Consider the following 27,024-nt stretch of genomic DNA (forward strand, 5'->3'; position numbering starts at 1 on the left):
CAGCAGGAGAGTCAGGATCCCGGGGAGATAAGATGTTCCACCAATCTCCTGCAATCAGGTCCCAAATCCCAACACAAACACAGCTCTGGATGTGTTTGGATGGCCTTGGCCGCTATCAGTCCCCAAATGTGGGGGGTGGGAAGATGAACTGGGTGACAGTGGCCAGCAAGGGTCCCACCAGGGTGCAGGGAGGGATTTCCTGGGCTGGGGAGGGTGTGGGGCACCCCAGCATTAACCATTATTAAATTGAAATAGTCTTTTTGTTTGTTTGTTTGTTTGATTTTTAATCCACTCGGTCTCTGTGCACTCATTGATTTATGAAGGTGTTTTGTGGCTAAATATTAGCTGTGCCTGAAGAAGGCAGCTTCCTTCAGTGTGTGGGAGAATTCCCAGGGCTTGGACACCTCCCTGCCTGGCCTTGGGCCATAGAAGGGAGGTTGTCTGGATGTGGCAATGCCAGAAGGCCAATGTCCAGCCCCTGAAGGTCCAATCCTGCCCCGCTGTCGAGTCCCTCAGGCAGCAGGAGCAGGACGTGGCCCCTCTGCATGTGGGGAAGGTGGAGGCCGTTCCCAAAACACTGTTTCAGTGCTAGCTGGTGGTGTGGGATGTGGGATGTGACACGAGACACGAGCCCACAGCCACCAGGGCTGGGCCATAGAGACTGATGGTGGCCATGCACCTTCGGTGGTCAGATCCTGTCACTGGAGCTGGCTCTTGCTGCACCTGTCTGAGATCACCCTAAAAATCTCTGCCCTTTGGGATGGAGCTTTCCTGTCCTCCAAAGCCAGGCCTGCTGTGGGTCTGGGGTGCTCTGGGGATGTGTGAGGGGGGAAAGGTGAGTTTGGCCCCATGGACAGCCCTCTGCCCTGTCCCCTCCTGCCCACCCTGGCAGGGCACGGGGCTGGGCACTGGTTCCATCCCTGCCCGGGGGCAGCTTCTCCCCCTGTTCTGCGGGGCAGGAGGAGCTCAGGGCCTCTCCCGGGGCTGGTGCCCTAGAGGGGACTGTCCTGCGGCGGCTCCACCTGCCTGAGCCCGGTACAAAGGAGCAGCAGGAGGGGGAGGATGCTCCAGGCACCGGAGCAGAGCGCCGAGGGCAGCCGGACACCGGGAGTGTGTGAGTGTGGGCACGGCACGGGGCGGGAGGGGAAAGGAGAACTCTGCCTTGGGGGATGTCCCCTCATCCTGTCTGTCCCATTTCCACCCACCCACGGGTGTCCCCCACCCCTGGGTGCTGGAGCAGGGCAGGGGGGTGCCAGCCCCTTCCCGGTGCGGTGCAGACTGCAGTCAAGCCCTTCCTAGCTCAGTTTGGGATGGGCAGAGCCTTTCCAAGCGAATCCCATCCCTGAGAGTCCCCCTGGCCACCTCAGGGAGGGGAACTGAGACCTCAGCTGGTACCTCCTCGCGCCCTCTTTGCTCTGGGGATTTTGGAGGGCAGGATGGGACCTCCATGAGGTGGAGGACTGATGCTGAAGAAAGCCCCAGCCCAGTAAGCACATGCCTCTGTTGATGGGAAGGCTGTTGCTGTCCTCCCTGCCTGCCTTTGCCCCCGTCCTTGCCCCTTCTGCCTGTTCCAGCCTCTCCTGCCTGCTCCATCCCAGCCCACAGGCAGCAACCCGCCTGGCAAAGACAGTTCCTCTCTTCACCAAAGTTTCGGCCTTTTTATTCCCCTCCCTCTTTCTGTTTATTTCTTGGTTTTAAAACTGAAAGCGTGGTGTTCCTTTGGCGTAGGGCAGCCCCAGCCTCTCCAGCAGCAAAATCCGTGCCCCAACTCACACGGAAATTGCTACAGAATAATAAAAAGGGCTGAGAAAGTCCCGCCGCGTTCCCCTTCACCGAGCTTTGTTTGCTCTGATTTATTGCCACCGAGCGTTGAAACTTCGGGGCTCTCCCTTCCTGGGCAGGCAGATTTGGCACGAACCCTGTTTCCCGAGCTGGGAGCGCTGCTGGTCCCACCCCGTCTCTGGGATGCAGGATGCGTCTCCGGGACAAAGCGCCCCCGGGCCCCTCGGGCATTGCGACATAGGGATGCGTCTGGGCAGGCAAAAGTTGGAGTAATTTCCCTATCGCCCTGCTGGGCCACTGGTAGAGCGAGTGTGCCTGCTCTCGGAGGTGCTTACTCAGGCTGGCAACCACAGCAGCGATGCTGGTGGCCACAGCGGGGATGAGTTCGGGACTAAAGGAGGGAAGTTGTCTCTAAAGGAGCCGCAGGAGCAGCGCCAGGGTTGGGCTGGGCCGTTTTGGGAACCGTGCCTGCCTTCCTGTAAATGCCCCGCTGAGGAAGGGACGCCTGGAGCTCGCTGGGCAGGGACCCAGCTTGGCACAGCCACGGGCAGCGAGCAGGGAAATGCTGCTTGCACAAGCCTGGGCACCGGGCACGGCCTGCGCGGCAGCCCGACGGGCACGGGCAGGCTCGGGGAGCCGGAGGGGAGGGCACGGGGCTGCCAGACCCCTTTGTTCCTCAGCAAGAACCCGGCAGAAGCAGGGCAGAGCTGCCTACGGCTGGCTCCGAGCCTTACCCGGTGGGATGCTGGCTCTGCAGCAGCGGGGCGCTGGGCACACCCCGGCATAGCCGCATCCCTGGGAGAGCTGCTGGGTGGGCCAGCCCGGAGCGGCAGCACGGCCCGCAGCGGCCTGCAGGAGCAGGATTGTGCTGACTTGGCAGCAGCAGCAGTGTGAAAGTTGCTCAGGACAGGGCTTGGCCGGCTCCACGTCCGCCTCCCCCGGCCAAGGGTCAGCTGGCATCGCCTCTTCGTGGGGCCCTGGGACTCACAGCCTGGCCCGGGGACTGCAGGGACAGTCCAGAGCCCCTTCCTGCCCGGGAGCCCCAAGCCTCCCCTGAGATCCAGGGGATCTGCTGCATCCTTCACCGTCTCCTGTTGTTGGCTGAAGTGCTCAGTATCGTTGGCTGGAGGGTGAGGGGTGCTGGATCCCCACGTAGGTGCTCGGTGCTGGCAGAAAACACTGCAGCATAATTAGAACAAATGCTCTGTAAGCATTAATTAGACTTGGGGCTGGGCTGGGCTCTAGGGGATGCTGCCAAGCCCCCCAGCCCTGCAGCCATCGCTGTCCTGATGGGCACAGGGGGCTGAGCCTGTGGTAGCTCTGCAGACGGGCAGGACGTGCTGGGCTGTGCCATAACCAGGCACTGAGCTGTGCCTCTGCCACTGTGCCTGGGCTCCCCAGCATTGCAGGGCACGTGCAGAGTGTGGGGCAGGCTGTGCTGGGGCTGCCAGCATGGAGAACAGGTAAGAGCAAAACCACCCTCCTGGCTGCCCTTGGCTCCTCTGTTGTCCAGCCACCTCAGGGTGCACAGGCTGGTGCACAGGCAGGGTGTCCCCCCTGGCTGAGAGCCACAATGTGGCCATGGTCACAGTGCTGTGGCTTTTCCTCTTGCCCCCAACCCTGCCCTGGCTCCCTGCAGCCTGGGAGGGCTCTTGCTTCAGCTGATCCTTCGTGATGCCGTGGCTGATGGCTGCAGTAAGGGCAGGAGCTTCACGACCCCCTTTTCCTTTGCTTTGGCAGCACCATGGCTCAGTGCAAGGGCACAGTGGTCCTGGCCTACAGCGGGGGGCTCGACACCTCCTGCATCCTGGTGTGGCTGAAGGAGCAGGGCTACGATGTTATCGCCTACCTGGTGAGCTCTGGGCTGTGCCCAGGGGCTGGGGGTGCTGGGCCGTTGTTCTGGGGGGCTTGGGTGAGCAATGGGGGGTCCTGCTGTGTGTGGGTGTGTGCTTTGGTGCTGACCCTGCTTGCACTGGTAAACCATGGCCCAGCTCACTGCTGCTCTGCTGAGCTGCCAGCCCTGCGTGGCACAGCTTGTCCCTGCCCGCTAATGACCCTCTGCTAATGAAGGCAGGGAATCAGGGCAGAGCCAAGGGGTTTGGCAGAGGGGGGCATGGCCCTGAGATATCCTGCTCAGGGGGTGGAACTCCCCTCCTGCCCCTCCCTGAGTGTCCTCAAGCCCAGCCACATGGACTCTGTCATGCCACGCATGATGCCCTGTGCCAAACTGGGCTTGCTCTGGGCTTTGTGATCTTGTTTCACACCAAGCCTTTTTTTCTTTTCACTCCTTTCCAGGCTAACATCGGGCAGAAGGAAGATTTTGAGGCAGCACGGAAGAAAGCACTGGCACTAGGGGCCAAGAAGGTAACAGTGTCCCTGCTCTTGCTCCCCACCATCGGAGTGAGCCTTGGGGTCTCACTACCCCAGGGAGGGGATTGTGCCAACGAGAAATCCCTTCTCCAGAGGATTTGCCCCAAAGCATTTTAGCAGCGTTTAGGAAAAAAAGAGGCGAAGAGATTTTCTGCACTCTTCCTAAAACTGCAAAGGAGCGGGTTTCCCCTGCAGCAACCTTTCCATCAGGGTCCCTCTGCTGGCAGGTTTACATCGAGGACGTCAGCAGGGAGTTCGTGGAGAGCTTCATCTGGCCGGCAGTGCAGGCCAACGCGCTCTACGAGGATCGGTACCTGCTGGGCACGGCCCTGGCACGGCCCTGCATCGCCCGCGGGCTCGTGGGCATCGCCCAGCAGGAGCGAGCGCCCTACATCGCCCACGGGGCCACGGGCAAGGTGAGGGGGACCCGGGTACCGGGATGGCTCGAGGTGCTCGGATGGGGGAGCTGCTCAGTCTGCAGGGCAGGCTGGGGGTGCCAGGAGGGGGGTTTTGGGCGGACTGTGCAAAACTCAGCCGTGTTTCAACACTTCCTCCTCGCTTCTGGGATTTCTGTGCCCAATTTCGGTTCCGTCTCGCTGCTGGGAAGGCTGGAGTCACAGCTGAACGCTGGCAAGGATTTCAAAATGCTGAGGCTGCCCGGGCCAGGAGCCGGCTGAGACTGAGCCAGCACAGCCCGGCGGGGTCAGGGGCGTCCTGGAATTGGTGCGACTGTCCCAGGCTCTGTCCCTTTTCCTCTCCCCAATTCTGACTCTCCCGGCCCCTGTCCCGGCTGTTCCTGTCCCTATCCCGGTTGTTCCGCTCTTGTACCCGTTCCTGTCCCTATTCCGGCTGTGCCGGTCCCCATCCCTGTTGTTCCTGTCCCCGTCCCCGCTGTCCCCGCTGGCCGCAGGGAGGACACTTTGCCGCTAGAGGCAGCCAGAGACCGTGGAAAAGGGATGCTCGGGGCCAGCCCGTTCCTGGAGAGGGGGAATCCCCCTCGGGGACCGTGGTGGGGGCGTGGGACCTGCGAGACGTGACCGTGGGTCACCCCCGGCACCTCCAGCCGCTGCCCCGTCCGGGGCGGGGACACCTGGGGCAGGTGAGGGCTCAGCGGGTGAACCCAGGACCTGCCGGGTGCCTCCTTCTCCTCTTCCCACACCCCCTGCCTCGGGCTAAGGCCAGGTCCTTGGCGTCCCCGGGGATCCCTTAGCGTCCCGGGGGGTTTGGGGGTCCCCACGGTGGGAACCGTGCAGTCAGGAGATGGGGCAGAGGGGCAGCTGGGGGGGACACATGACCAGAATTGCTCTCTCTCCTGCTGCAATCGGGTCCCTGCACCCCTTTCTGTCCATCCCATCCATCCCCAGCACGCTTTGCTTGAAAGCTCCGGCTCAGGGATGCCCTGGAGTAACACACCCCCAAAGCCACGGTGTCCCCTCTGCCCCCAGGTGCCACCAGCCATCCCTGCTGGCAGGGGCACCCTCGGTGGCTCACTCCCCGAGCCATTAAGCCGCGGGCACGGGCAGGGACTGACGGACTGACTGACTGACGGACTGACTGACTGCCGGTAACTCGACCCGGAGCCTTAAATGGGACCATCTGCGGTGTGCCCGCTGCCGAGCAGATGGACGAGCCCCGGGCCCGGGAGGGAGATGAGTGCTCTGCTGGATGTGTGTAATAGCCCTCTGGGAATGCCCAGCCCGGTGTAAATGTATCCTCCGGGCCCACGGCAGGGAAGTGGGGGTCCTTACACCCCTTGGTGAGGGTGCAAAATAGGTTTCAGTGAGTGCTATTCCCTTGGAAGTGCCCGTAATTCCCAGCCTTCCTGCTGCTCCTTGCTCCTTCCCAGATACTTGGACTCATTAGTGGGATCTAATCAGCAAGGGACAATTAAGGCAAAGGGAGGTTTGGAGCTATTTAATTATGAATTTCTGCGTCCCTCTGCTCACCGTGGTCTTACCCCCACCTTGCCCTCTTTCTTCTTTCTCCTTTGATGTCTTTGGGGGAAAAAATACCCAAATCTGGTTTGAACACACATCAGGAGCTATAGGAAAGGTGGTTTGGGTTCCAACCAGCCGTGGAGACGGACCAGGAATGATTGGGGCAGAGGATCCTTGCCCTCTGTGCCCAAGGTGGTTTCCAACACCAGCAGGGGAGCTGTGACTGGAGCCAAGCAGCTCCTCAGAGGCAGAGTGTGTATGTGTGTGTGTGTGTGGTCACAGCCTGGGCTGGGGTAACCCCTCAGCACCTCCCTTTCCTGTTTCAGGGCAATGACCAGGTTCGGTTTGAGCTCAGCTGCTATGCCCTGTGTCCCAAGATCAAGGTAAGGCACCAAAACCATCCCCTGCCTCCCCACTGCCGGGCTCCTGGCCCTCTGCAGCTGCTGGGAATTCTGTTTTAACACCGATGCAAATGGCCCTGCCTCACTTTAACAAGCCACCAGCTGCACTCAGCGACGTTTTGGCATTTCAGGGGGCTGTAATGATCCTTAATTGACCTATTTTTACCCCAAACACCACGAGGCCACAGAGGAGACAGTACCAAGGCAGCTGCTGGATAATCGATGCTGCCTGTTTCCCTTTGCATCCAGTGCCTGGTTAGGGTCGGGGTTTGGTTTACTCCCACCTTGTGCTGGGAGATTAAATTTCAGCTGGGGGAGCAACACCCTGTGGGTCTTGGCTCCCAGGGGCTACGAGAGGGCAGGGGGCTTCTCATCTCCTGCTCCTGCCCTCCTGCCAGGTTGTTGCACCGTGGAGGCTGCCCGAGTTTTACCAGCGCTTTCCTGGACGCTGTGAGCTGATGGATTATGCCAAGGTAGGAGCTGGTGTGGGGTAGCCACAAGATGCCCAGGGCAGCAAAAGGTGCTCAGAGTGGCTATGAAAGCTCAGGGTAGCCGTGGGATTCTTGGAGTGACCATGGGATGCTCAGGGTCACCACAGGATGCTTACCAGACTTGGCAGGTGACAGCAGCACACCCTGCACGACATCCCTGCAGCACCACTCAGGAGCCTCCTGGTCAGAGTTTCCCCCACCCCCCCTTTCCTCTATTTCTTTTTCTCCTTCCTTTCTAAAAGCCCCATAATTACCTGGCTATTAATTGTAGCCCTCTTTCCAAGGAAACGGGTCCCAGCTCCCTGACTTGTGTAACAGACAAAGCAAATACATTCACCTTTGTTGTCCCTTCCTTTTTGAAGTACAAGTTACAATAAAACATATTAGAAGTTTTGCATCAGGTTTTTATGTGCCCACCAGGGTACCTTTCTTTTTTAGCGACTTCATGGAAATGCTTGACAACTCAGCTCAATCAATCAAAAGGGAAAAATCAGCTCTGTGCATAAACCAGAAAATTGCTTCAGTTTTTAAATAGCTGCCACTGAAGCTGCCTGGGTAATCTCAGGGAAGGAAAGGTGTGGAGCTGGAGGGATGTGGCGTGGGGTGAGGAGCCCTCTGAGCCCATTAGGGCTGCCAGGAGAGCGTGGTGTGTTGAGGATTGTGTTTGCCATCTGCTGCTGTATTATGAGGGGGAGAGTTTACGAGAGCTTTCCATATGTTGCCAAACAAATTGTCAAATAGGGGAGTTATTAAGAGTGCCGCGGTTTTATTATATGGAAAATGGAACATGTGTTTTGGGGTTGGGGGTTTTGTTTGGTTGTGGGATTGTTTTGTTTGTTTGGGAAGGGGGGGGGAAGGGAAATGAAATGGGTTGGGGCCCCATTCCAAGAGCAAGAGGTTGTGGGGTGAGGGTTTAAGTACTTTTCAGTCTTTGGTTATCTGTTGCAAAAAGAAAAGGTGGCTTTCCTTCTTTTTCATCCTGAGGAGAGGGAGATGCATGGCCAGGTCCTTTGAGCACAGGTGTGTGCTCACCTTGGTGCTGGGGGAATTAGAAAATGTTGATGTTTGGGGCTCCATTGGTGCCAGGGAAAGTGAGGCTGTTTCACTGTGGCACAGCTCTTTCCATGGATTTGCTGCCCAGGGGCTGAAGCCAGCCTTGCTCTGGCAGCAAATTTGTGCCAGTGGCTACTTCATTCTCACACACCTTAATGAGAAGAGCCAAACTCTCCTGGGTGCTGCTCCAGGATTAGCCTGGCCACAGGTGCAGAACAGGTGAAGCTGAGAACAAAATCTCTCTTTGGTTCTAGCACCTTTGGCTCCTGCAAAGGCTGCCTAGGCTCTGTAGATATTTGGTCTGGATCTGGAGGATCCTCTTTGAAATGGGGTGAGGATGGGTTGGGGAGCACTGGATTCTCCAGCTTCCCCAGCTGCCAGGAGAGGGCTGGCTGAGGGCACAAGCCAGCTCAACATCACTGGTCATTCAGGTCTGGAAGATGGATTTGTGCACCCCAGGTGAGGTGGGTGTGCCAATGCTGGGTCTCCTCTCATGAATACAAGAGGAAATGGCCTTAAGTTGTGACAGAGAAGATCTAGATTGGATAATGGGGGGTCTCAGCTGGAATTATGGTGGGGAACCAGCAAACCAGAACCCATGAGCCTGAGGCCATGTCCCCCCAGAAGCAGGGCTGAGTCAGTCCCTCTACAGCATTAGGAGATCTCAGAATCTTGTTTCCACCTCAGGTAATGGTTTGAGGACTGTGATGCAACAACCACGAGCATTTCCTTCCCCTGTTCCTGGCAAAATAAGAAATGTCCCCTCAGCCCCTGCTCTTCTGTCCCCAGCTGAGCCCTCCACTGAGTCCCTGCTGCGGTGACACTGAAATGCCAGAGCTGCCCAGCAGTGCCCGGGCTGTACAGGCACATCAAGGCTCAGTGGGAGCCACTGTCCCCATCCCTGTCTTGCCATGGCCATGCCACAGCCAGCACATTGTGACTCAGTGTCCCTGCAGGGTGGGTGACGTCCCCACTGGCTCCAGTTTCAGCCTGCTGCCGCTAATTCCCCCACGTATTCACCTCGTTTTCACAGGCAATTTCCCCCATTGAAGTGTCAGTGGATAAATGGCACGCTGGTGACCCTGTTAGGGAGCTGGGCTCGGTTCTGCACATCCTGCTGGCCAGGCAGCTGCTGTGGGGCCACACGTCCCTGGGCACGGCGTGCTCGAGGTGCCCTGGGCACTGAGCCTGCTCGGGGTGTGTCAGCTTCACCAGGGGTCTGCACGAGGCTGGGAGGATGTGCTGCTGTCCCCTCGTGACCGGGCATTTGTCCTCTCTAGGCTCTAGAGTGTCCTGTGGGTTTGGGAACTCGGGTCCCGGCGTCACCTCCCCTTGCTGAGAAGCCTGGCTGGGGGAATCAGAGAATCATGGAACACCTTGAGCTGCAAGGGACCCACTGGGTCCTCGAGCTCAGCTCCTGGCCCTGCAAAGAACCCCCCAACAATCCCACCACGTGCCTGAGAGCATGGCACCATCCTGGCCCTGGAGCTGGGAGAAGCAGACATCCTCTGTGCTGGTGTCCCCATGTCTGGGGCTCACTGGGTGCTCTCAGCCTGTGGCAGGGCTGGGATGGCTGTTCTCCTGTTCTCCCCCCACCCAGCCACACTGTGTCCCTGCTGAGGTGGCCCTTGTGGTGGGAGCTGATGTTGCTCAGGGTCAGGGACATGGGAGTGCACCTTGCTCTGTGCTGCCCTGCTGGTGCATGGTTTGTGCTTTTGGGGCTGATCCTGCTGGGAACCAGCATCAATAAGGACTGGCATTCCCTGCAGACTGGCTTACCCCCACTCTCCCTTTCTTGGCAGAAACATGGGATCCCAGTGCCTGTGACACCTCAGACACCCTGGAGCATGGATGAGAACCTAATGCACATCAGGTGAGGAGCTGAGCATGTGGGGATTTCCCATGAGGTGAAGACCTGGGATCTGGAGCCCCAGTCCCCTCCAACCTACATGTCCAGAACAGCCCTTTGCACATCCATTGCCCCAGGCTCCCCCACCACTTGCTAACCACGGGTGACACCAAATCCTCCATCCTCCCTTTCTATCTAGTTGTCCACATTCCACATGGCAGCACTCATCTCCTGGACTCTCCTAAGCCTGGCTCTCCTTTCAGGGTTGCTGCTAAAACACTCTGGAAATCCATAACGTGTACTTATGTCCATCCTCATGGGGTGGGTGGGAGCGGGGGTCTCGTCCCGGTGGGTTTTGGGGTTGCAAGTTGCAGGTGCTGCAGTGACCTCTCTCTCCATCCCTGCCTGCTGCAGCTACGAAGCCGGGATCCTGGAGAACCCCAAGGTAATCGATCACACCAGCCACGGGGCCGGGGGCGTCTCGTGTATTTGCAGCCTAATTGGAAATTTCACGGCGGGGCCGTCCGTGTGTGCGGGGAGGCTCCGCCGCCGCCCCCGGCACGTTCATTGCTCGAAGAGGGGAAGGGACCGTCTCAGGGTGACAGCGGAGGGGACAGTGTCGCGGGCAGCGCTAAAGGAGCAGTTAGACAGGCGCGGTGCTGGTGGCGGGTGGCAGAGGTTCGGCGTGTCCCCTGCAACTCGCCCGGCCCTCCTCGCTTTGCCAGCCCGCTCCCATGGGGGCGCGGGGTAAAACCTCCCTTTGGGTGGGTGGCGGTGTTGGAGACCCTGTGGGCGCCCATGGGGCCACCAGCTCTGGCTACCAGCCGGGACTCGGGGCAGGGCGCCGCGGGTGACAGCGCCGCATCTCCGGCCGCTGCGAGCCGTGCCCGCCGTCCTGCTGGCGCTGCCTGCGCCGCTCACGCTCCAGCCCGGCCGCTATTTAAACGATCTATTTAAACTATCCATCAGGCCTAATTAGACAGCCCGGGGAGAGGAGGGGAAGGCAGCGCAGAGCGAGCGGAGCCGCTGGAGCTCCGTGCCCGCAGCCGGCTCCCGCAGCGGGGCTGACGCGTGCCTGCGGCGGGGGCGGGAGGAAGAGGAAGGTGAAGGTGCAGAGGGGGTCCCGCTCCAACTCTGGTGCCCTCCGGAGGGGTGTCTGTGGCTCAGAGCCGGGTTCCCGTGGGGTCTCGCCTCGCGGAGAGTGGTTGGCACAGGGATGGGCGCTCACGGCTTTAGCTGAAGGCGGCACGGGCCTGACCCGCGCCCATCCCGAGCCAGCCCGCCGCACCCAGCGCCTCTCCTCTCCCCCGCGCTCCCCAGGCTCTGCCAAGCCCGTTCCCTTCCCAAGCGGGGCTGAGCAGTGCCTTGACCCCATCTGGAGCATCCCCTACTCGGGCACCTCACCTTGCGACAGTGCTGGGGGGTGGCTTCCCAGAGCGCGGTGTCACTGCTGTCACCGTCACTGCTGTCCCCCGCCCGGCCCGGGATGCGGTGCTGGGCACAAGGTGGCCCTGGCAAGATCCGGGGTGCCAGGCACGGCCGGCTCCCCTCCCCAAACCCCCGGGACCTGCCAAACGCAGGGATTTGAAAGCAGATGGTTGAGCTATTTTCTGCCTCTGTGAGGCCCGATTGAAGGGCAATGAGGCAGCTAATGTGGAGAAAGATAGAAATTTACTTGCTTTAACTTCATATGGCACTCTGAAAGAGTTCATTCAGTCCCGGGCACAACAATATCAGCCGGATGAATAAACCATTTGCGGCATCGATAGCTCTGCATCATGGTTTACTTCATGGACCATTTGCTTCCAATTTCTTCTCTTCTTGCCCCGTTTTTCTTGCTTCTTTCTTCCCCCCTCCCTCTCTCACTTTCCACACACTCTTCCTTTTTTTTCCCCCTTTTTTTTCTCCCCCTTTTTTTTCTCTCTTCCCTTTAAAGATGACATTGCAGGACTAGCCCCCCTGCGGGGAGGGATAAATAGAAGGCATTGATACACTGCAACAAACTATTTGTCATTTGAACTGTGCTTTTAGGAGAGAGAATAAAAAGAGGACAGACTCACACCGTAATGATGGAATGCAAGCCAAATGTCACTTTTATTTCTATTTAGTTATTTTATTTAATAGGGGTTTTCATAGTTGGCTCGGAAAATTGGAAACTACCTGACTTTGACTTCCAATGTTTAGTAAAGAGTTTTTAATACTTTCCGTTCTTTTTTCTCCCAGCCCCTTTCACCTTTTCCTTTTGAACTCAAAGTTTTTCATCATCTCTCACAGGTTCATCTAGTTAATAAGTGTGATCAGGGCTAGGAAAGGCCAGACGATGTAAAATTGAAATCCACAGCCCGTGTAATCTGTGTGTGGGGGCACGGGGGAGATGTGCCCGCCTGCCAGTGCCCGTCCCTTAAAGTGAGGGAAAGGGACAAAAATGACATTAAATGGGAACTGAGGAGGGGTTTGCTGCAGTGAGTGCTATGTCTGTATTCCCAGGATTGGTGTTGGGATGTGCACCCCGAGGTTTGGGGTGAGGCAAGGGGTACCCCCCAGTGTGGAGGGTGGGATGGGGTTCCCTTGCAGCTGCGTGGGGCTCCCTCAGGTGCTGGCAGTGGTTCGGCGAATGTAAATGCATTTGGACAAAAATAAACTGAAGTTTTCACTAGAATTCTTGTTGCCAGTCTGGAAAAATTTTAGATGAAAACTTCTGCCATAGAGAAATTACTTTTCCATTTAAAAAGCTTAAATTTTTTTAAAGCAATCACTTTTGGTTGGATTATTTGGGGCTTTTTTTTTCCTAACTTGCTTTATACCTTATCATTTTTTTCCTTGCTGGAATGCAAGAAAGGCAGGAAAAAGGACATTAAAAGGTCCATTCCATCCCAAACTATTTCATTATTTGATTAAGTGAGCAGAATTGTGCTTAAAAAAGGAAAAGAGGAGCATGGGGCAGGCATTGGGTGGTTGAGTGCAGGCAGGGCCTCCCTGCCCAGAGCTACCCAGAGCTCCAGCTCTGCCCAGCTGGGTTTGGTGTGGAAATACCAGTTTGCCCTTACCTTTAAAAGGGAGCTGGACTCTCCCTGGTGCTGCAGTGCCCTGGCTGCTCTGTGCCTCCATTCCCCTCCACCCCTGGAGCTGTGGCTGGGTGGGGAGTCCCTCTGGAGGCAGGAGTTTACAAACACAGATCTGAAAGTATTTTGGGGTCAGCCTGTGCAGTCGCATCATGGGTGAGTGCTGAGGGGCCACGTGAAATTGCAAAGCATTTGTTCTCCGGGACGGAAAGCTTTTTTATATTACATTTCCCACCCACCCACCCCCCTTCTGGCACGCACTTCAATTGCAGCAATTCACCATCGGCACCCGAGCCTCCGCTGGCCTGGCTCTGATGGAGATAAGATGCCTCTTCCCTATAAATCTCAGAGAAAAAAAAAAAAATATATATATATATACATAAAGGTTGATGTGCTCTGAAATGGGTTTTTGCTTTGCTGCTCTATTTTCCCCCGTGTGTATTAACCCCGGGGACACCATGAAAGAGCCGGTGTGCCGGGAGCACCTGCTGGGGTCAGGCTCCCTCATCAGTTTTTTCGGTCAGTGCCGAATGAGCCCGGCCGCGGTGCGGGGACGTGCGGGGCCCGCCCGCCCGCTGCCAGCGTCCTGCTTTTCCCTGCCTGACTTGCTTCTCCTCAGCCATCCCGCCTCCAGCTGTGGGGGCGTTGGAGGAAAAGATGAGATCAAGTTGAGGGGAAAAATTGGCTGATTCTGCCAACCCCTTTGTTCCCGGGGCCCCCGGTAAGCGTCGGTGCCGTGCTGGTGCTGCGCTTTGGGACGGGGGATGCACCCCTGGATGGGGAATGTGCTTTGGGATGGGGGATGTGCTTTGGAATAGGGGATACCCCTGTGAGATGGGGGATGTGCTTTGGAATAGGGGATACCCCTGTGAGATGGGGGATGTGCTTTGGGATGCTTTGAGATGGGGGATGTGCTTTGGGACGGAGGATGCCCCCATGAGATGGGGAATGTGCTTTGGGATGCAGGATGCACCCCTGGAGGAGGATGTGCTTTGGGATGGGGGATGCACTCCAGGTTGGGTCTGCCAGCAGCGTTGGCCATGGCAATGCCACTGACTGTCCCTTTTCTCTCCCTCTCCCTGCAGAACCAGGCTCCTCCCGGGCTCTACACCAAGACCTGTGATCCAGCCAACTCTCCTGACACCCCAGACGTGCTGGAGATTGAGTTTGAGCGGGGTAAGAGCCTCCTTGCTGCCAGGCCCTTGTCCCTGGGCCCCCAAGCATCACTTCCCAGCTGGGACTGGGGTTCTCTGGCAGCTGGGAGCACCCCCAGGGTGAGGGCAGAAGGGTGGGCCCTGACATGGGGGCTGAGGATGGTGCCTGCAGCACACCGGGGCCCTTTGAGGTGTGCAGAGGGTCTGCTCAGATTTTAGGGGCTTTCTGGGACCCGCCCCGAGAGTGGAAAGGGCTCTGAGCTCCCTCAGCTGCCACCAGGGCACAGCAGGCACAGGGTCCCCTCTCCTGCAGGTGGCTCTGAGGGCATGCAGGGGATGCTGGCCAGGTGACAGCTGGGGAGCTGCTCAGCAGGATGTGGCTGGGGATGCCATCATGAAGGAGACAGGGATGCTCCATCCCTGGGGACACACGGCAGGGCCCAGCCAGCACTGAGCAGCATCCCCGTGCCACCACCCATCCTGGCAGCAGTGGCCAGCCCAGCACAGGCTGGGGGGAGACCTTGCTGGGAGGGGACACCCCCTCCCCGCCGCCAGCCTCCCTGCTCCATTATAATGATCCCCCTGCAAGGAGCAGCCCCCCTCCCGGCAGCCCATTCAGCCCCTAGTTAATTTATTTGAAGTTTTAATCTAATTATTAACTATTTCAAAGGCTAAGCAGCTTTCAGCAACAACAGCCCCGACAACGTCGGCTCTTCGCCGAGCGGACCCCGGCCAATATCCCGGTGGAGGATGAGGAGAGAAAGAGCCGGGGCGAGGGGAGGGCGCGGGGTGGGGGGGCCCACGCCGAGAAGCAGCTTAAGGTTCATTATGGCCGCGAGTTTACATTTAATAGCAATTTACAACTGAGTTTATAAACCCCTGGAAAATAGGGGGTTTAAGGGGGGGGCAGTGGGGGGGATCTGACAGCCCCCATCACTAGACAGGGCTCTTGCGGGCGCCTATATAATAAAGACTAGAAAGGGAGGCATTGAGGCTGATTGGCAACTGATAGTGCGTTAAATGGTAATGAGGAGGGCAGATGGAGGGGGGATTAGCCTCCAACTCCGCACCGCTTTTCTTTGTGGGCTCCGCAGCCCCCTTGTCAGCTTCCTAATACATTTATTGCTCATTTCACACCGCTAAAGAAAAATGCCTCTTTCTATTCAGCATCCCCACCCCACCACCACCAACACCCCGCTCTGCTTTGCTCCTGCACGGTGCCCTTAAGAAAAAAAAGAAAAAAAAAAACAAAAAAAAATTAAGGAGGGGGGAAAGAAAGAAAAGGTGCAATAATTAATTCATGGCGGGGAGCACCCCGCCGCGGGGTGCGTGTGCGTGCGTGTGCGAGCAGCCGTGCCCCGGGGTGGGGGTCCCCCCCAGACACCCCCCATGCTGGCGAGGGGAGGGGGGGTGGCACACATTTGTCACTCTGTCCCCCCTCCCCAGCAAGGGCTGGTGGGACAGAAGGTGCTGCGCCGTAAGACAATTGCGGAGCGTGAAATTCAATTAGTTAAGGGCCTGGTTGCAATTTCACAGGCCCTAAAAAAAAAGAGAGGGAGGAGAGAGAGGAAAAGGGGGGGGTGACGTTTTTATGGCCTTTTTTATTTATTTATTTCGCTCCTCTCCCGAGGTGGGTCCCCCTCCCCTCGCCTCCCCCTCGCACCAGCTTGGATATGCCTTTTTAAGAAGTTATTTAGAGTTCATATCTGTCACATCTATTTAACGCCCAGGGGATGATGTTCCGGAGGGATCCCGACACCGGCTGATCCTGCCCATCCTCTCTCCCCGCCTCTGCAGGTGTCCCAGTGAAGGTCACCAACACTGGGGACGGAGCCACTCGTTCCTCGGCGCTGGAGCTCTTTGTGTACCTGAACGACATCGCGTGAGTGCCACCCTGTCCGGCCAGCAGAGGGGACGAGGGCAGCATCCCCAGGGCAGCCAGCGCGGGGTGGGAGTAGGATGCTCGCAGCAGACACGTCCTGCTGAGCCCAGGAACGGTGGCCAGCGGTGGGATGGTGCCAGCTGTGCCATAAATGCCAGCAAGCAGAGCTGGGCACCAAGGCCAGGAGCACAAGGGTGTAAATACCTCAGGTTTTGCTCACTGGGCATGAGGAGGATTAAAAAGTCCTCTGAGCGTTCTCAGATTCCTGTGTGCCCCAGCTGCCCTGCCCACTGCAGGGCACCCTTTGCTAGCTCAGTCCTGGAGCCCCTGCTCTCACATCTTGCCTTGCCCTGTCTCCCTAAGAGGGCTCTGGGTCCTTTTTGTGTGGAGAGTTGACTTTTTGGGGAATGGAGACCTGCTGGCCAGGTTCATTGCCCTTTTCTCTTCCTGTCTCCACAGCAGCAGTTCCTTTGGGGTTTTCTCTCTATGTGCCACCCCATGCCTGGTTTCTGCTGCTGCTGGCACAGAACCATCCTCAGGGGTTTGCCCAAAAGTACAGCAGCACCCATGAGGGCACCCACAAGGGCACCCACCCCCCTAAGTGCCACCCAGTCCCTGGCCATCCTCCTCTGAGCCTTTATCCTTCTGGTGGTGAATGGGAAGGAACTTCTCCACTCCATTCACTTTTTCAATGGTTAATAAGTGGTTTTAAAAGTACTTTGGGAATACAGCTGTGCCATGTCCTGTCTCCTTGCCCAGTTCATTCCCCAGTGGTCAAAGTGCCACAGCTGCCTGCAGCACTGGTGGCCCCAGTGACACGTGAGAGACTGGTGGAGAGAAAAACCCATTTCCTTGTCACCTGCCTTATCTGGGGTCCCTGCTGCTGGTCAGCAGTGCTGCCTGCTGTCATTTGGGGTTTTTCCCCATTGCCCACCGCCCTGACCCACCTGTGGGGCTGGGACTGCTGCACCCTCCCTTCTCCCCACAGGGGCAAGCACGGCGTTGGGCGCATCGACATCGTGGAGAACCGCTTCGTTGGGATGAAGTCCAGAGGTGAGAGCACTGCCCTGGAAAGGCAAAAAAATGGGAAAACCATGGTGGTGCTCAGTAATCCTGGGGTGCTCTGGTTCAGGTCAGCCCTCAGCCTTTCCCTCCCCATCAGCTTTGGCAGAGATTTCCCTGTGACAGGCACTCCTCGTGTCTCTCTAATGACAGCAGCTGCCTCTGCTGGCACCAGCCTGGGGGTCCCAGTGCCCCCAGGTGAGACCTGTCCCCACAGCAAACACACCAGGCTCCAGGTTTTGTGGGGATATGCTCATGGAAGGTCCTGGACGGTGCCAGACTCTCCAATACCAGTACAAACCACAGGAAGCTGATACAATTTACTGGTTTGATTTTTTTTTTAAAAAGCAAATATTTGATTTATCCACACATTTTTGAGACCATGTCTCCTAATATTGATCTTCCATTGGGATCAATTTCAATGGAAACCTCTGGAGGCAGCAAGCTGCCCTGTGCAAAACAAAGTAAGGAGGTGGTTCAGCATCATTCCCCAACTCCTTGTTCCAACTCTTGTTTTAAATCTCGTTAATACTTTATCAGATGCATCCTTTCTTTAAACTTGCAGGACAACAGCAAATATTTTGGTAAGACTAAGCCTGCAGTGTTCCTGGGCAAGAAACAAAATCCCAGATCATTTGATGTGAGTTTGAATAATCAAATTAAAACCAAAAGAAGCGAGGAAAAAACCCCAACCCCGACCCGCACACGCCAGCCTGTGCATTTGCATTCAGGATGCTGAGTAATTTGTCAAAATCTACTTTATTTTTTTTAAGAGCCACTGACACGCTCTAGTGACCCTTCCAGCATTTAATAATTCCTCCAAACCCCATTTAACTGTCACGTCTGTCTCCCGTGTGACACCGCCAAGCGATCTCTGCCGCGTCCCTGCGCCGGGGGACCGGGGGGTTTGGGCCAGCCCTGCAGGGATGACACCCTGGGGTGGCTCCCCATGGGGATGACACCTTGGGGTAGCCTCCCTCCTTTGCTTCGAGCAGGATTCTGCCCCTGGTTGGCTTTTTGGGATTGAGAGAAACCACCCAGAAATGTGGTGAGAGGGAGAGTGGGATGGATGGGAGCCAGCCAGAGCAGGAGGGGGCTGCGGGCACCTGCTCTCTCCCAGGGTTTTGGAACTCAGGGTGTGACCCCACCACTGCCTGGAGCATTTTGGACCCCAAATGGGTTTAGGATCAATGGTGTAGGAGATGGGAGCTGGGCTTGGAGGAGACAATCCTTTAAACACCAGCAGTGTGAGGTTGCCCCGCAGATTTGGGGTTCTGCAGGGGAAACTGAGGCACGGGCAGCCGCCTTCCCTGTGGTGGAGGTGGCGGCGAATGTGCCTCCTCTTCCTCACCTCCCAGTCCCAGGAAGTCAGAGAAGAGGAAAAATTCATTTGCATTGATTTTTACTAAGCTCCTAATTGGACTTCGTTAAGGCCTAATGGGCGCAGGGCACACGGAACCTTTCAAGCCCAATTAACTCGGGTTTGCCCCATTTGTTTTAGTGGCAGGAGGGTGGCTAATTACAGGGTGCCAGGGTCGGGGGGCACGGCTGGGCCGGGGGGCACGGCCCTGCCTCTGCCTCCCGCTCACATCCTCATTATCAAATTATCTTTTTAACTCCAAAGGGGGGCTAATTAAGTGAAGTAAATGAAATCAGTGGGGAGGAAGAGGGAAGGAGGGGGACGGCTGCTGCCAAAAGCTGAGCGCTGCCGGCGGCTGGGGCTTTTCCTCCCCTTGGCTCCCTCCTTTTTCCTCCTCTGGCTGTGCTGAGCTGATGGATGAGGAAAGTAGAAAACCCTTTCCCTGCAACGAAAAGGCCAAACTCGGCCCGATGGCTCAGCCTCAGCCCCGGACCAGGGGTGGAAATTTGGGCAGCGTTTTCCCGCGGGCACAGCATCACCCTGCCCTTCACCTCGGGAAGGCAGCACATCCCTTCCTGTCCCGGGGATGACGTCGGGAGTGACAGCCCGCACTCAGCACAGCAGAATTGCTCGGATGGAGGTGAAGTGACAGCCGAGGTTACAAATTAGAAAATTTTAAGTAGCGGCAGCTGTCTCCTTCGCTGCCTCCCTCCATGTCCCCCCTGCTCCGGTCCCCCCTTCCTTAGCAGTAATTATGGGGTGATTGAAGCATCGTTGGGCTGCAGTGCTGACACCTCTGTCTTTTTCCTGTAAACATGGGGAGAGGAAAATAGACACTTGGAGATTGTGCGAGTGTCACTTTGAAGGTGTCTCTTGTCTCCTCGGCAGAGGCTGGAGAGTGGCTGTCAGCTGCCCTCCCCTCTGCCCCAGCTGACACGCTCTGGTCCTGTCTCCCAGCACCCCCAGAGTGGCAGGAGGTGGGGGTCAAGGCATGTACCCAAATCTTCAGCCCAAACTGGCTTTAACAGCCCCTAAGGGGAAAGAGAGGGAATATTAATTGTAATTGTATTTATTGCATTAGTAGTGGGCTCAGCTCCACAGCCAGGGCTGGAGGGGACAACAAGCAGCTCCCTGTGCCCCTGTCACTGCTTTGCCCATGGGGACAGCTGGGGTTTGGTGTTAACTTGGCTGTCTGCTCCCACATCCTGAGGGAATGGATGTTTGGTGAACATTCCCTCAGGGACTAGGCTGCACCCTCACTGGGGTGGCTGGAGAGGAGGGGCTGGCTCTCCTTTGGGACAGTCAGAATGTGTTCTGTGCCTGTGGGATGCTGAAATCATGGACACTGCCTGGGACGAGGTCTGATGGAAGAGCCTTTGGCTGCTGCCCTTGTGGCTCCTGTTTTGTCTGTGGGACTGTGGCCCTGTTGGCACAGGATGTGCTGAGCCTGTGCCACCCTCCAGGGCACTGACAGAGCAGAGCCTGGTGAAGTTCTGAGCCCTGTGGGCTCCCCTCAGTACCTCTTGGGGCTGGGGCTGGTTGGGGACACATCCCCTTCAGTGGGGACTTTGTGCCCTTTGCCATTCCCAGGACTGCACCACAGCAGATGCTGGGAAGGCACCATCGCTGCAGGCAGGGGACAGGGACATGCTGGCAGAGCAGCCCTGACTGTGGACAGCTCCCAGCCTTTCCCATCACACACTCCCTGCCAGACCAGCTCAGCATTTCCCCACAATATTTCCACCTGCATCCCCCAAGGACGGCAGAACCGCCTGGCCACGCTCGTATTTAACCACCACGCGCAAAACAAGCCTTGAACGGCTAGAACAAAGGAGCAGCACGCCAAAATAATTAAACATCCTCCATCCCCGGGCCTCGTGCGATGGGGGGCAGCAGGAAGGGACTGGGGGGGCCCTGCCAGCCCCGAGGGAGGTTGCCCTGGCAGCCCCCAGGTAGCCTCGCTGCCTCTCGGCACCGCGGGCCCCGCGCTCCCCATGCCTGTGCCCCGCTCGTTCTGCTAATTACAGGTTTTCAGCTGCAGACCGTTGGGCACGGATGGGTGGGGGGATCGGTTCCCAAACCCTGTCATTTAGCCTCGTCAGAGTGCCTCTTCAAAGAGGGGAATCTAGAAATTTTCTCCGCAAGGTGCGGAGTGGACTGTCTCGGCCCCAGCATGAATATAATGACAGATGCATTTTACAGCGAGCTGAGACTGAATGCGCTCGACCACGGCTCCTTCTGTCAGCCAAGTCATTATTTTTTGTCATTTGCTGACAGTTTTGGTCTCATTCGTTTCTCTCTCTTTTTCTGCTTTTCCCCCTGCCTGGAAAAATGGCTAGGTATCTATGAGACCCCAGCAGGAACGATCCTATACCATGCACATTTAGATATCGAGGCCTTCACCATGGACCGGGAAGTGAGGAAAATCAAGCAGGGGCTCTCCTTGAAATTCTCAGAGCTGGTGTACAACGGTAGGTGCAGTCCAGTCCTGCCACAGCATCTTCCTCCTCATCCTCCCTCCTTGCTGCTGGAGCTTACGGGTCCCCTTGGTTGTAAAACTGAGGTGTGGGTTTTGAGGCTGCTCCTGGCGAGAAAGGTGGGTTTGGGCTGAGCAAAACTCCACGCTGTGCCTGCTTTCCTGCCCAGGGAGCTCTGTGCCTCTTTGGGAGGCAGTGTCATATTCCAGGAGGGCTTGCTCATGGAATCTCTCCCAGCCCAGTGCCACCACTTCATCCCAGCCAGCACCTTTGGATGTAACTCACCATCCTTTTGTCCCCTCTCGTGTCACCTTTCCCCAGCTCTCACCTCCAACCCCTTCCACCTTTGCCTCATGCACCCTGGGACAGGGGGCACCCAAACTTTAAACTTCAGACCCTGCCATGGCATTTGGAGCTGGGGAGCTGTCCCTGTGCCCTGGCAGCGTGGCACAGGGGACTCTCTCTGGAGGGATGGAGGGTCCTGGCTGTGCTATGTGGTGCACAGCCCACACAGGGGCACTGCGGGTTGGGGCTCCCGCTCTGGGACAGGACAGCACTGCCTGGAGAGGGCTGGGAGCCCTGAGGAACGAGGGGACAGTGACTCAGGTGGCAGTGAAGGACAGGGTGAAGCCCCGTGCCCTCCCTCCTGGGCAGCAGCCACAGCCCCAGACCGTGCGTTGAGTTTGAGGGGTCCCAGCTCAGTTTGAAGGGTCCCAGCTCAGGGTTTCCCCTGTGCCATAGGAGCAGCTCCCTGTCCTGGCAGCCTGGGAGGAGAACCAGCACTGCCCTGGGGGCTGCTCCCCGGATCCACCCCGAGCCAGGCTCTGGTGCTAAGCTGAAGGAAGTAGGATTAGCCCAAAACGCCCAAATCAGGCTCAAAACCCCACTGCCCACAGCTGGGTGCTCGGCTCAGAGCTGTCACCCCTGGAGGCCCCACAGCAGGAGATTGCTGCCCAGTGGCCAAACATTTGTCAGCCTCCCAGCTCCTCCTCTCATCACTTTTCAGGTCTGGGATGATTCCTGCGGGGTTTCCAATGGGAAGATACCCTGAAATAACCTGGTTTGGGGAGCTCAGGCTTTGGGCAGCAGCAGATCAGTAGGACTGGGTCAGGCTTTTCTCCCCTGCAGTTTCTGTGGCAGTGCTTGTCACGTTTCCCTCCAAGGACATTCCCTCTTGCATCTTCCTCAGCAACTGGCATTTAATGCCTGAGCCCCTTTGCTGCTTAAATCACATTTTAGGGCCCTGACAGGGGCTGGGGGAGCCTTTGTCACCTTCCTCTTGGATCACAGCCCCTGCCCTCATTCATTCTCCAGTGCCACTCTTGCCTCTGGCCATTTTTATTAGACTTTGACCTGGCCTGCCTTTCTTTTGATTTTTTTTTTTTTTTTTTGGTAGCTCAAGCCTAAACCTGTTTGTCTGTTTATTCCTAACCACTGGCTTGTTGTGCAGCCACCAGGTTAAAAATCCACTCAGGGAATCATGATTTAAATTCTCCCTCCCCATGTCTGCCAGCCAGAGGCTGCTGTTTCCCTGGCTCCACGTGTTGAATCCCCAGAGATTCCCAGCTTGGTCCTAGACTTCCCTGCCAGCCAGCCCTGAATCCAAGGAACGACCCCAGCAGGGTGCAAAAAGCACCCGTGGGTCCCCGTGCCCGAGGCCAGGCTTTCGAGCTCACCTTCCTTTAACACCTCATTATTGCGGCCAGCCCCGTTTTTAGGAGAATTAGTGTTTATCTTCCCCCTGTTCCTATTGATCCCATTGTGGAGGGGCGGCTTTGAAGGCAGTTCCCTCCTTTCCAGGTGCGGAAATGCCATTGTCCCCCTGCCTGCGCCGTGATTAGGGCAGGATGGAGGGAAGGTCATTAAAGGGGATCGCTTCCAGTGTCTGCGGTGGGGGGTCGGGAGAGGGGGATGCTTCCTCCCACCTGGAGCTGTCAGAGTCGGGATTTAAGCAGCTGGTTATTATTTTAGTGTGTCTGGGGTTTATTTTTACAGGGATTTTTACATCAATCCTGCTATTTGAAGAGTTGTACTTGGAGGGTGGATGCCAAAAAAAGGAGTGTATTTGCCTGGAGCTGGGGTTGCTACTGGCATGGCAGCGCTGATTTTAGGGAAGGGGTCCCCAAACCCCCCGGCCGTGCTGGGGTGGAGCAGCTGAGGGGGGTCAGTTCAGGCAGGTGGGTTTGGTGGTGAGGGGCTGCAGGACCACGGTGCTGTGCCCTGGAGCAGGGCCACACAGACCCTGGGGACAAGGCTGCAGGATACAGCCCTGCTCAGGGGCTGGGGAGGCCAAACAACAAAAGAAAATATTTGTTTCTTTAATGGCTTCGGCCCCAGAGCCCAGCTGGGAAGGGAAAGGTGAGAGGGCACCGGTGTGAGATGGGAGAGATAAAACCAGGGCATGACTGGAGGGCGGTGAATGGGCTCTTTATTTCTCCACCTCTATCTCCTTCTACATCTCCCAGGCTTTATTCCGGGTCTCCCAGGACTCCCTGGCTAATAACCCTGCCTAGGAGCAGGAGGGGTGTGGGGGTGGCAGGCAGGGCACGGCCCCTCCATGCACCTGCAGTGCCACCAGCCGCTCCCCCAGGATGTGTTTTGGGGGCCAGGGTGTGACTGCACATCACCCCAACACCCAGCCTGGGCTTCAGCTCAGGGCGTTTGGGCTGCCAGGGGCTGCTGTCCCCCCTGGAGCCAGGGCAGGAGGGGGTGGGATGGAGTTTTCTGGGGTGCCAGCACTGCTTCCCTGTGTGCCACCAGCTCCTCGTGCTGGGGACAAGTCAAACTTCCCCAGAGGGGCAGCAGGGACAAGCTGAGCCTCGCTGACCTTGGGGGCTGGGAAGGTGGAGAGCCCACCTGGGGCTGCTGAGACACCTGTGCCCCAAAGCACAGCCAGTGCCAGCCCAGGCTGTGTGAGCTGGGGGAGCACTCCCCTCTGGGATGGGGAATGGGAACTGCTGGGGTGACTGCCCCACTGGGACCCCCAGAGCTGCTGGGGGTGAGGTGTTCCTGTGGGGCTGCATCCCCCTGAGCACAGGCTGGGGTTGGCCCTTTGGGGCAGATTCCTACTCTGCCCATCCCAGGGGAGAATGGCTTATCCCTTTCTTTGGGGGCTGGGAGCTGATCCCTCCCCATTTCTGTGTCCATCTGTCTGTCTCCACCTGGCCTTCCCAAGATGGTGGTGTTTGAGTGGCAATTTCATACCTGCCTAACAAATCTTTTTGTTTGCATGATCACCCCTGCCCAGCAGAGCAGGAACAAGGATGACCTCATGGCCTATTTCTGGTTTGTTCCATCCTCTTGTCCCATCCTGAGGGCCACCAAGGAAACACCTGAGGTCTCCATCCCTCATGGCTCATCCTGTGTCTCCCAGCGTCTCATTTCCTCACCCAGCCCTGCAATCGCATCCCTTCCCCTGGAAATTCCCCAGGCTCTGCCTTGTAAGGCTTAGCCTGGGGACCACCCTCGGCTGCCCTGGGGTCTCACCTGGAATCCCAGGCCCCTCTGGCCCTCCCCAAGCCCCTTGCTGATCCCATCTCGTGTCCTCAGGCTTCTGGCACAGTCCTGAGTGTGAGTTCCTGCGGGAGTGCATCGGGCGCTCGCAGGAGCCCGTGGCGGGCACCGTGCGCCTCTCCGTCTTCAAGGGCCACGTCTACATCCTGGGCAGGCAGTCCCCACGGTCCCTCTACAACGAGGAGCTGGTGAGGTGAGTGGGGCAGGGTGGGCAGGAGTGGTGACAGTGAGCATCCCACCCATTCCACCCCATCCCATCCCATTCCACCCCATCCCACCCCATCCCATTCCATTCCACCCAATCCCACCCTATCCCATCCCTGGTGGCACAGGTGACACCGTGGGCCCAGCCCAGCATCCAGCTGAAGCATGAGCCATGTTTCAAGTCAATATTGGTTTTTTTCCCCTCTGGCTTTTCCCTTTCTCTTCGTGTTGTTTTCTCGCTTGCTCGCTCCCCCCTCAGCCCTCCCTCAACTCCTTTCAATCTCTCTAAACACTTTATAAGCCATAAATACACCCGAATGAGTTTAGATCAGTCGGAGTCAAATTATCTTCTCTCTTTCTCTTCTCTGGCTTTTTTTCCCCCCTTCCCTCCCCCTCAAAATCAACAGCTCCTAATAATCCGTCCCAACCCTTCATTATGCTTTGCACTCTCACTTGGAGAGATTAAATGAATAAAGTATTAAAAAAAAAAAAGAAAAAAAAAAAGAGAGGGAAGAAAAAAAAGGAGGATGGGGGGGGTGGGACGGAGGAAAAAGAGAGAGGGAGAGAAAAGCAGGGGCACTTATTCTCCCTGCGTCTCCAACCATTTTCCTTTTCTTTTTGATTTCTACATCGCTGGTTTGAAAGCCTTTGAGTGACGGCGTCACAGGAACCCGAGAGAAAGCTGTGAGAGGCAGAGCTGTGTGGAAATGCCTCTGCACAGTAGGTAGAAAGTAACGTAATTATAGAGCAGGTCAGAACCACTCGAATGAGCAAAAATAAAAGCACAGAGGTTTTTCTGTAGCCCGTCAGGGGAGGTAAAATCGTTGTAAACTCTTTTTTATTTTTTCTTCTTTATTTCCCTCCACTTCCTGCTTTAAGGTTTGTGGTTTCTGGGAAATGAGCCGTGTGTTTTGGGGATGGAGGAAACTGTTGGAGCAGGGATTCGGTGGGTGGCTGCTGCCTTGGGAAAGGGGCTGTGCTCAGGGTTGCACTGAGGAATCACTGCCGGGTCCATAAACCCCCACACCAGTGTGGGGCTGTCCCTGCCTGCCTGGAGTCCTGTTTGTGCCTGGGCCGGTGTCTCCTGCCCAGGATCCCATCCCTTTTCTAGAGCCAAACCTGTAGGATTGCTCTGGAGCAGAGTGAGCAACCCTGGGCAGTGCCAGAGCACGGGGAGGAAGGGTGATGGTGATGGAAGAGTGATGATGATGGAAGGGTGATGATGATAGAAGGGTGATGGTGATGGAAGAGTGATGATGATGGAAGGGTGATGGCGATGGAAGGGTGATGGCGATGGAAGGGTGATGGCGATGGAAGGGTGATGATGATGGAAGGGTGATGGTGATGGAAGGGTGATGATGCACATGAGGGACCAAGGAGGGAATTCTGGGGCTGTGTCCCTGGCAGGGCCCGTGCAGCCAGGCCATGGCTGAGCCGTGTGCCCCTTCCCCAGGGGCTGGCAGGGACCCTGCCCTGAGCCCCCCGCAGCCACCCATGGATCAGGAGGCAGCAGCAGGGGAGAGCAGCCAGCTCTGGGGTCCCCCACACCTTCTCCCTTCCCAAAGGGCAGCCCTGATTCCCCTGGGAGTCCCGTGGCAGTGACAGTGCCTTTCTCTCTGCAGCATGAACGTGCAAGGGGACTACGAGCCCGCCGACGCCACCGGCTTCATCAACATCAACTCCCTCAGGTCTGTGGGGTCCAGTGCGACCCTCCCCAGCCCCCCGGGGCTCCCCCTGTCCTCACTCAGGCTCTGGGGGTGAACCAAGCCCCCTTTGCAAGCTCCCCCTGAGCAGTGGGGTGCCACCAGCCCCGCCAGTACCAGCCCTGTTTAATTGCAGCCTTCCCCAGCACAGCCAGCCTCGTTATTTTACTTATTTCTCAGACCCCTCCCAACTCCAGGGCTGTAAAACACGCCGCATTTACATAATGGGCTCTTAATTTTTCCTTTCCCTGTTAACTGCTTTGTTCTCCCCGAAGCTCCGTGTCCCCCCGACTCCTCTAAGATTAATTACATTATCTCGTGGGGGAAAAAAAAAAATAATTAAACTGTACAGGCCTTAACAAACGCCCGCTCTTCACGCCCCCTCATTCTGCTTAAATTAATTGAAAGGAAATGTGTGTTCTTACTGTTAATTTACAATTATTTTTTTTTTTTTCAAATCCCGGTTTCCAGGCTGAAGGAATATCATCGTCTCCAGAGCAAGGTCACCGTAAAGCAGGATGAATAGCAATCAATCGCACGCGAGCCTCCCCGCTCCCCTTTCTAATTTCTCGAAGAAGTAGCACTAATTGTGGTGGCAATTGGTAATTGTAACTCGTCTCCCTGGAGCGGAGTGGCGGCGGAGGTGACGGCTTTGTTACGGGGCTGCAAGTGAAATGAAATCGGGGAGAGGGGGAAAAAAAAGAGGTTTGTCCATCGGAGGAGA

General features: G+C 57.0%; 1 protein-coding gene across 2 annotated transcripts; it reads left to right on the forward strand.

Annotated features, from left to right (window-relative positions):
• The first annotated feature begins 1,083 nt into the window (after positions 1–1,083).
• On the forward strand, positions 1,084–27,024 carry ASS1 (argininosuccinate synthase 1). Of its 2 annotated transcripts, none has more exons than XM_084219509.1 (15): positions 1,084–1,114; positions 3,523–3,634; positions 4,078–4,146; positions 4,380–4,568; positions 6,416–6,472; positions 6,889–6,963; positions 9,837–9,907; positions 10,298–10,328; positions 14,031–14,121; positions 15,897–15,981; positions 16,970–17,034; positions 20,743–20,874; positions 24,430–24,586; positions 26,220–26,285; positions 26,772–27,024. In XM_084219509.1, exons 2-15 carry the CDS (start codon positions 3,527–3,529, stop codon positions 26,824–26,826), a joined length of 1,251 nt encoding a protein of 416 aa, XP_084075635.1. In that variant the 5' UTR covers positions 1,084–1,114; positions 3,523–3,526; the 3' UTR covers positions 26,827–27,024. The 2 variants fall into 2 exon arrangements, with proteins under 2 accessions (XP_084075635.1, XP_084075636.1); XM_084219510.1 differs by lacking the exon at positions 1,084–1,114 and adding an exon at positions 2,846–2,895.

Source organism: Fringilla coelebs (genome assembly GCF_963513975.1).
Source record: "Fringilla coelebs genome assembly, chromosome: 21".
Lineage (NCBI taxonomy): Eukaryota > Metazoa > Chordata > Aves > Passeriformes > Fringillidae > Fringilla > Fringilla coelebs.

Bases quoted from the DNA above. Each gene is read 5' to 3' on its own strand.
- ASS1 (XM_084219509.1), top strand. From the start codon at position 3,527: ATGGCTCAGTGCAAGGGCACAGTGGTCCTGGCCTACAGCGGGGGGCTC. The intron at 4,147-4,379 runs GTAACAGTGTCC...CTCTGCTGGCAG, and splicing joins TGGCACTAGGGGCCAAGAAG to GTTTACATCGAGGACGTCAG. The intron at 24,587-26,219 runs GTGAGTGGGGCA...TTCTCTCTGCAG, and splicing joins TACAACGAGGAGCTGGTGAG to CATGAACGTGCAAGGGGACT.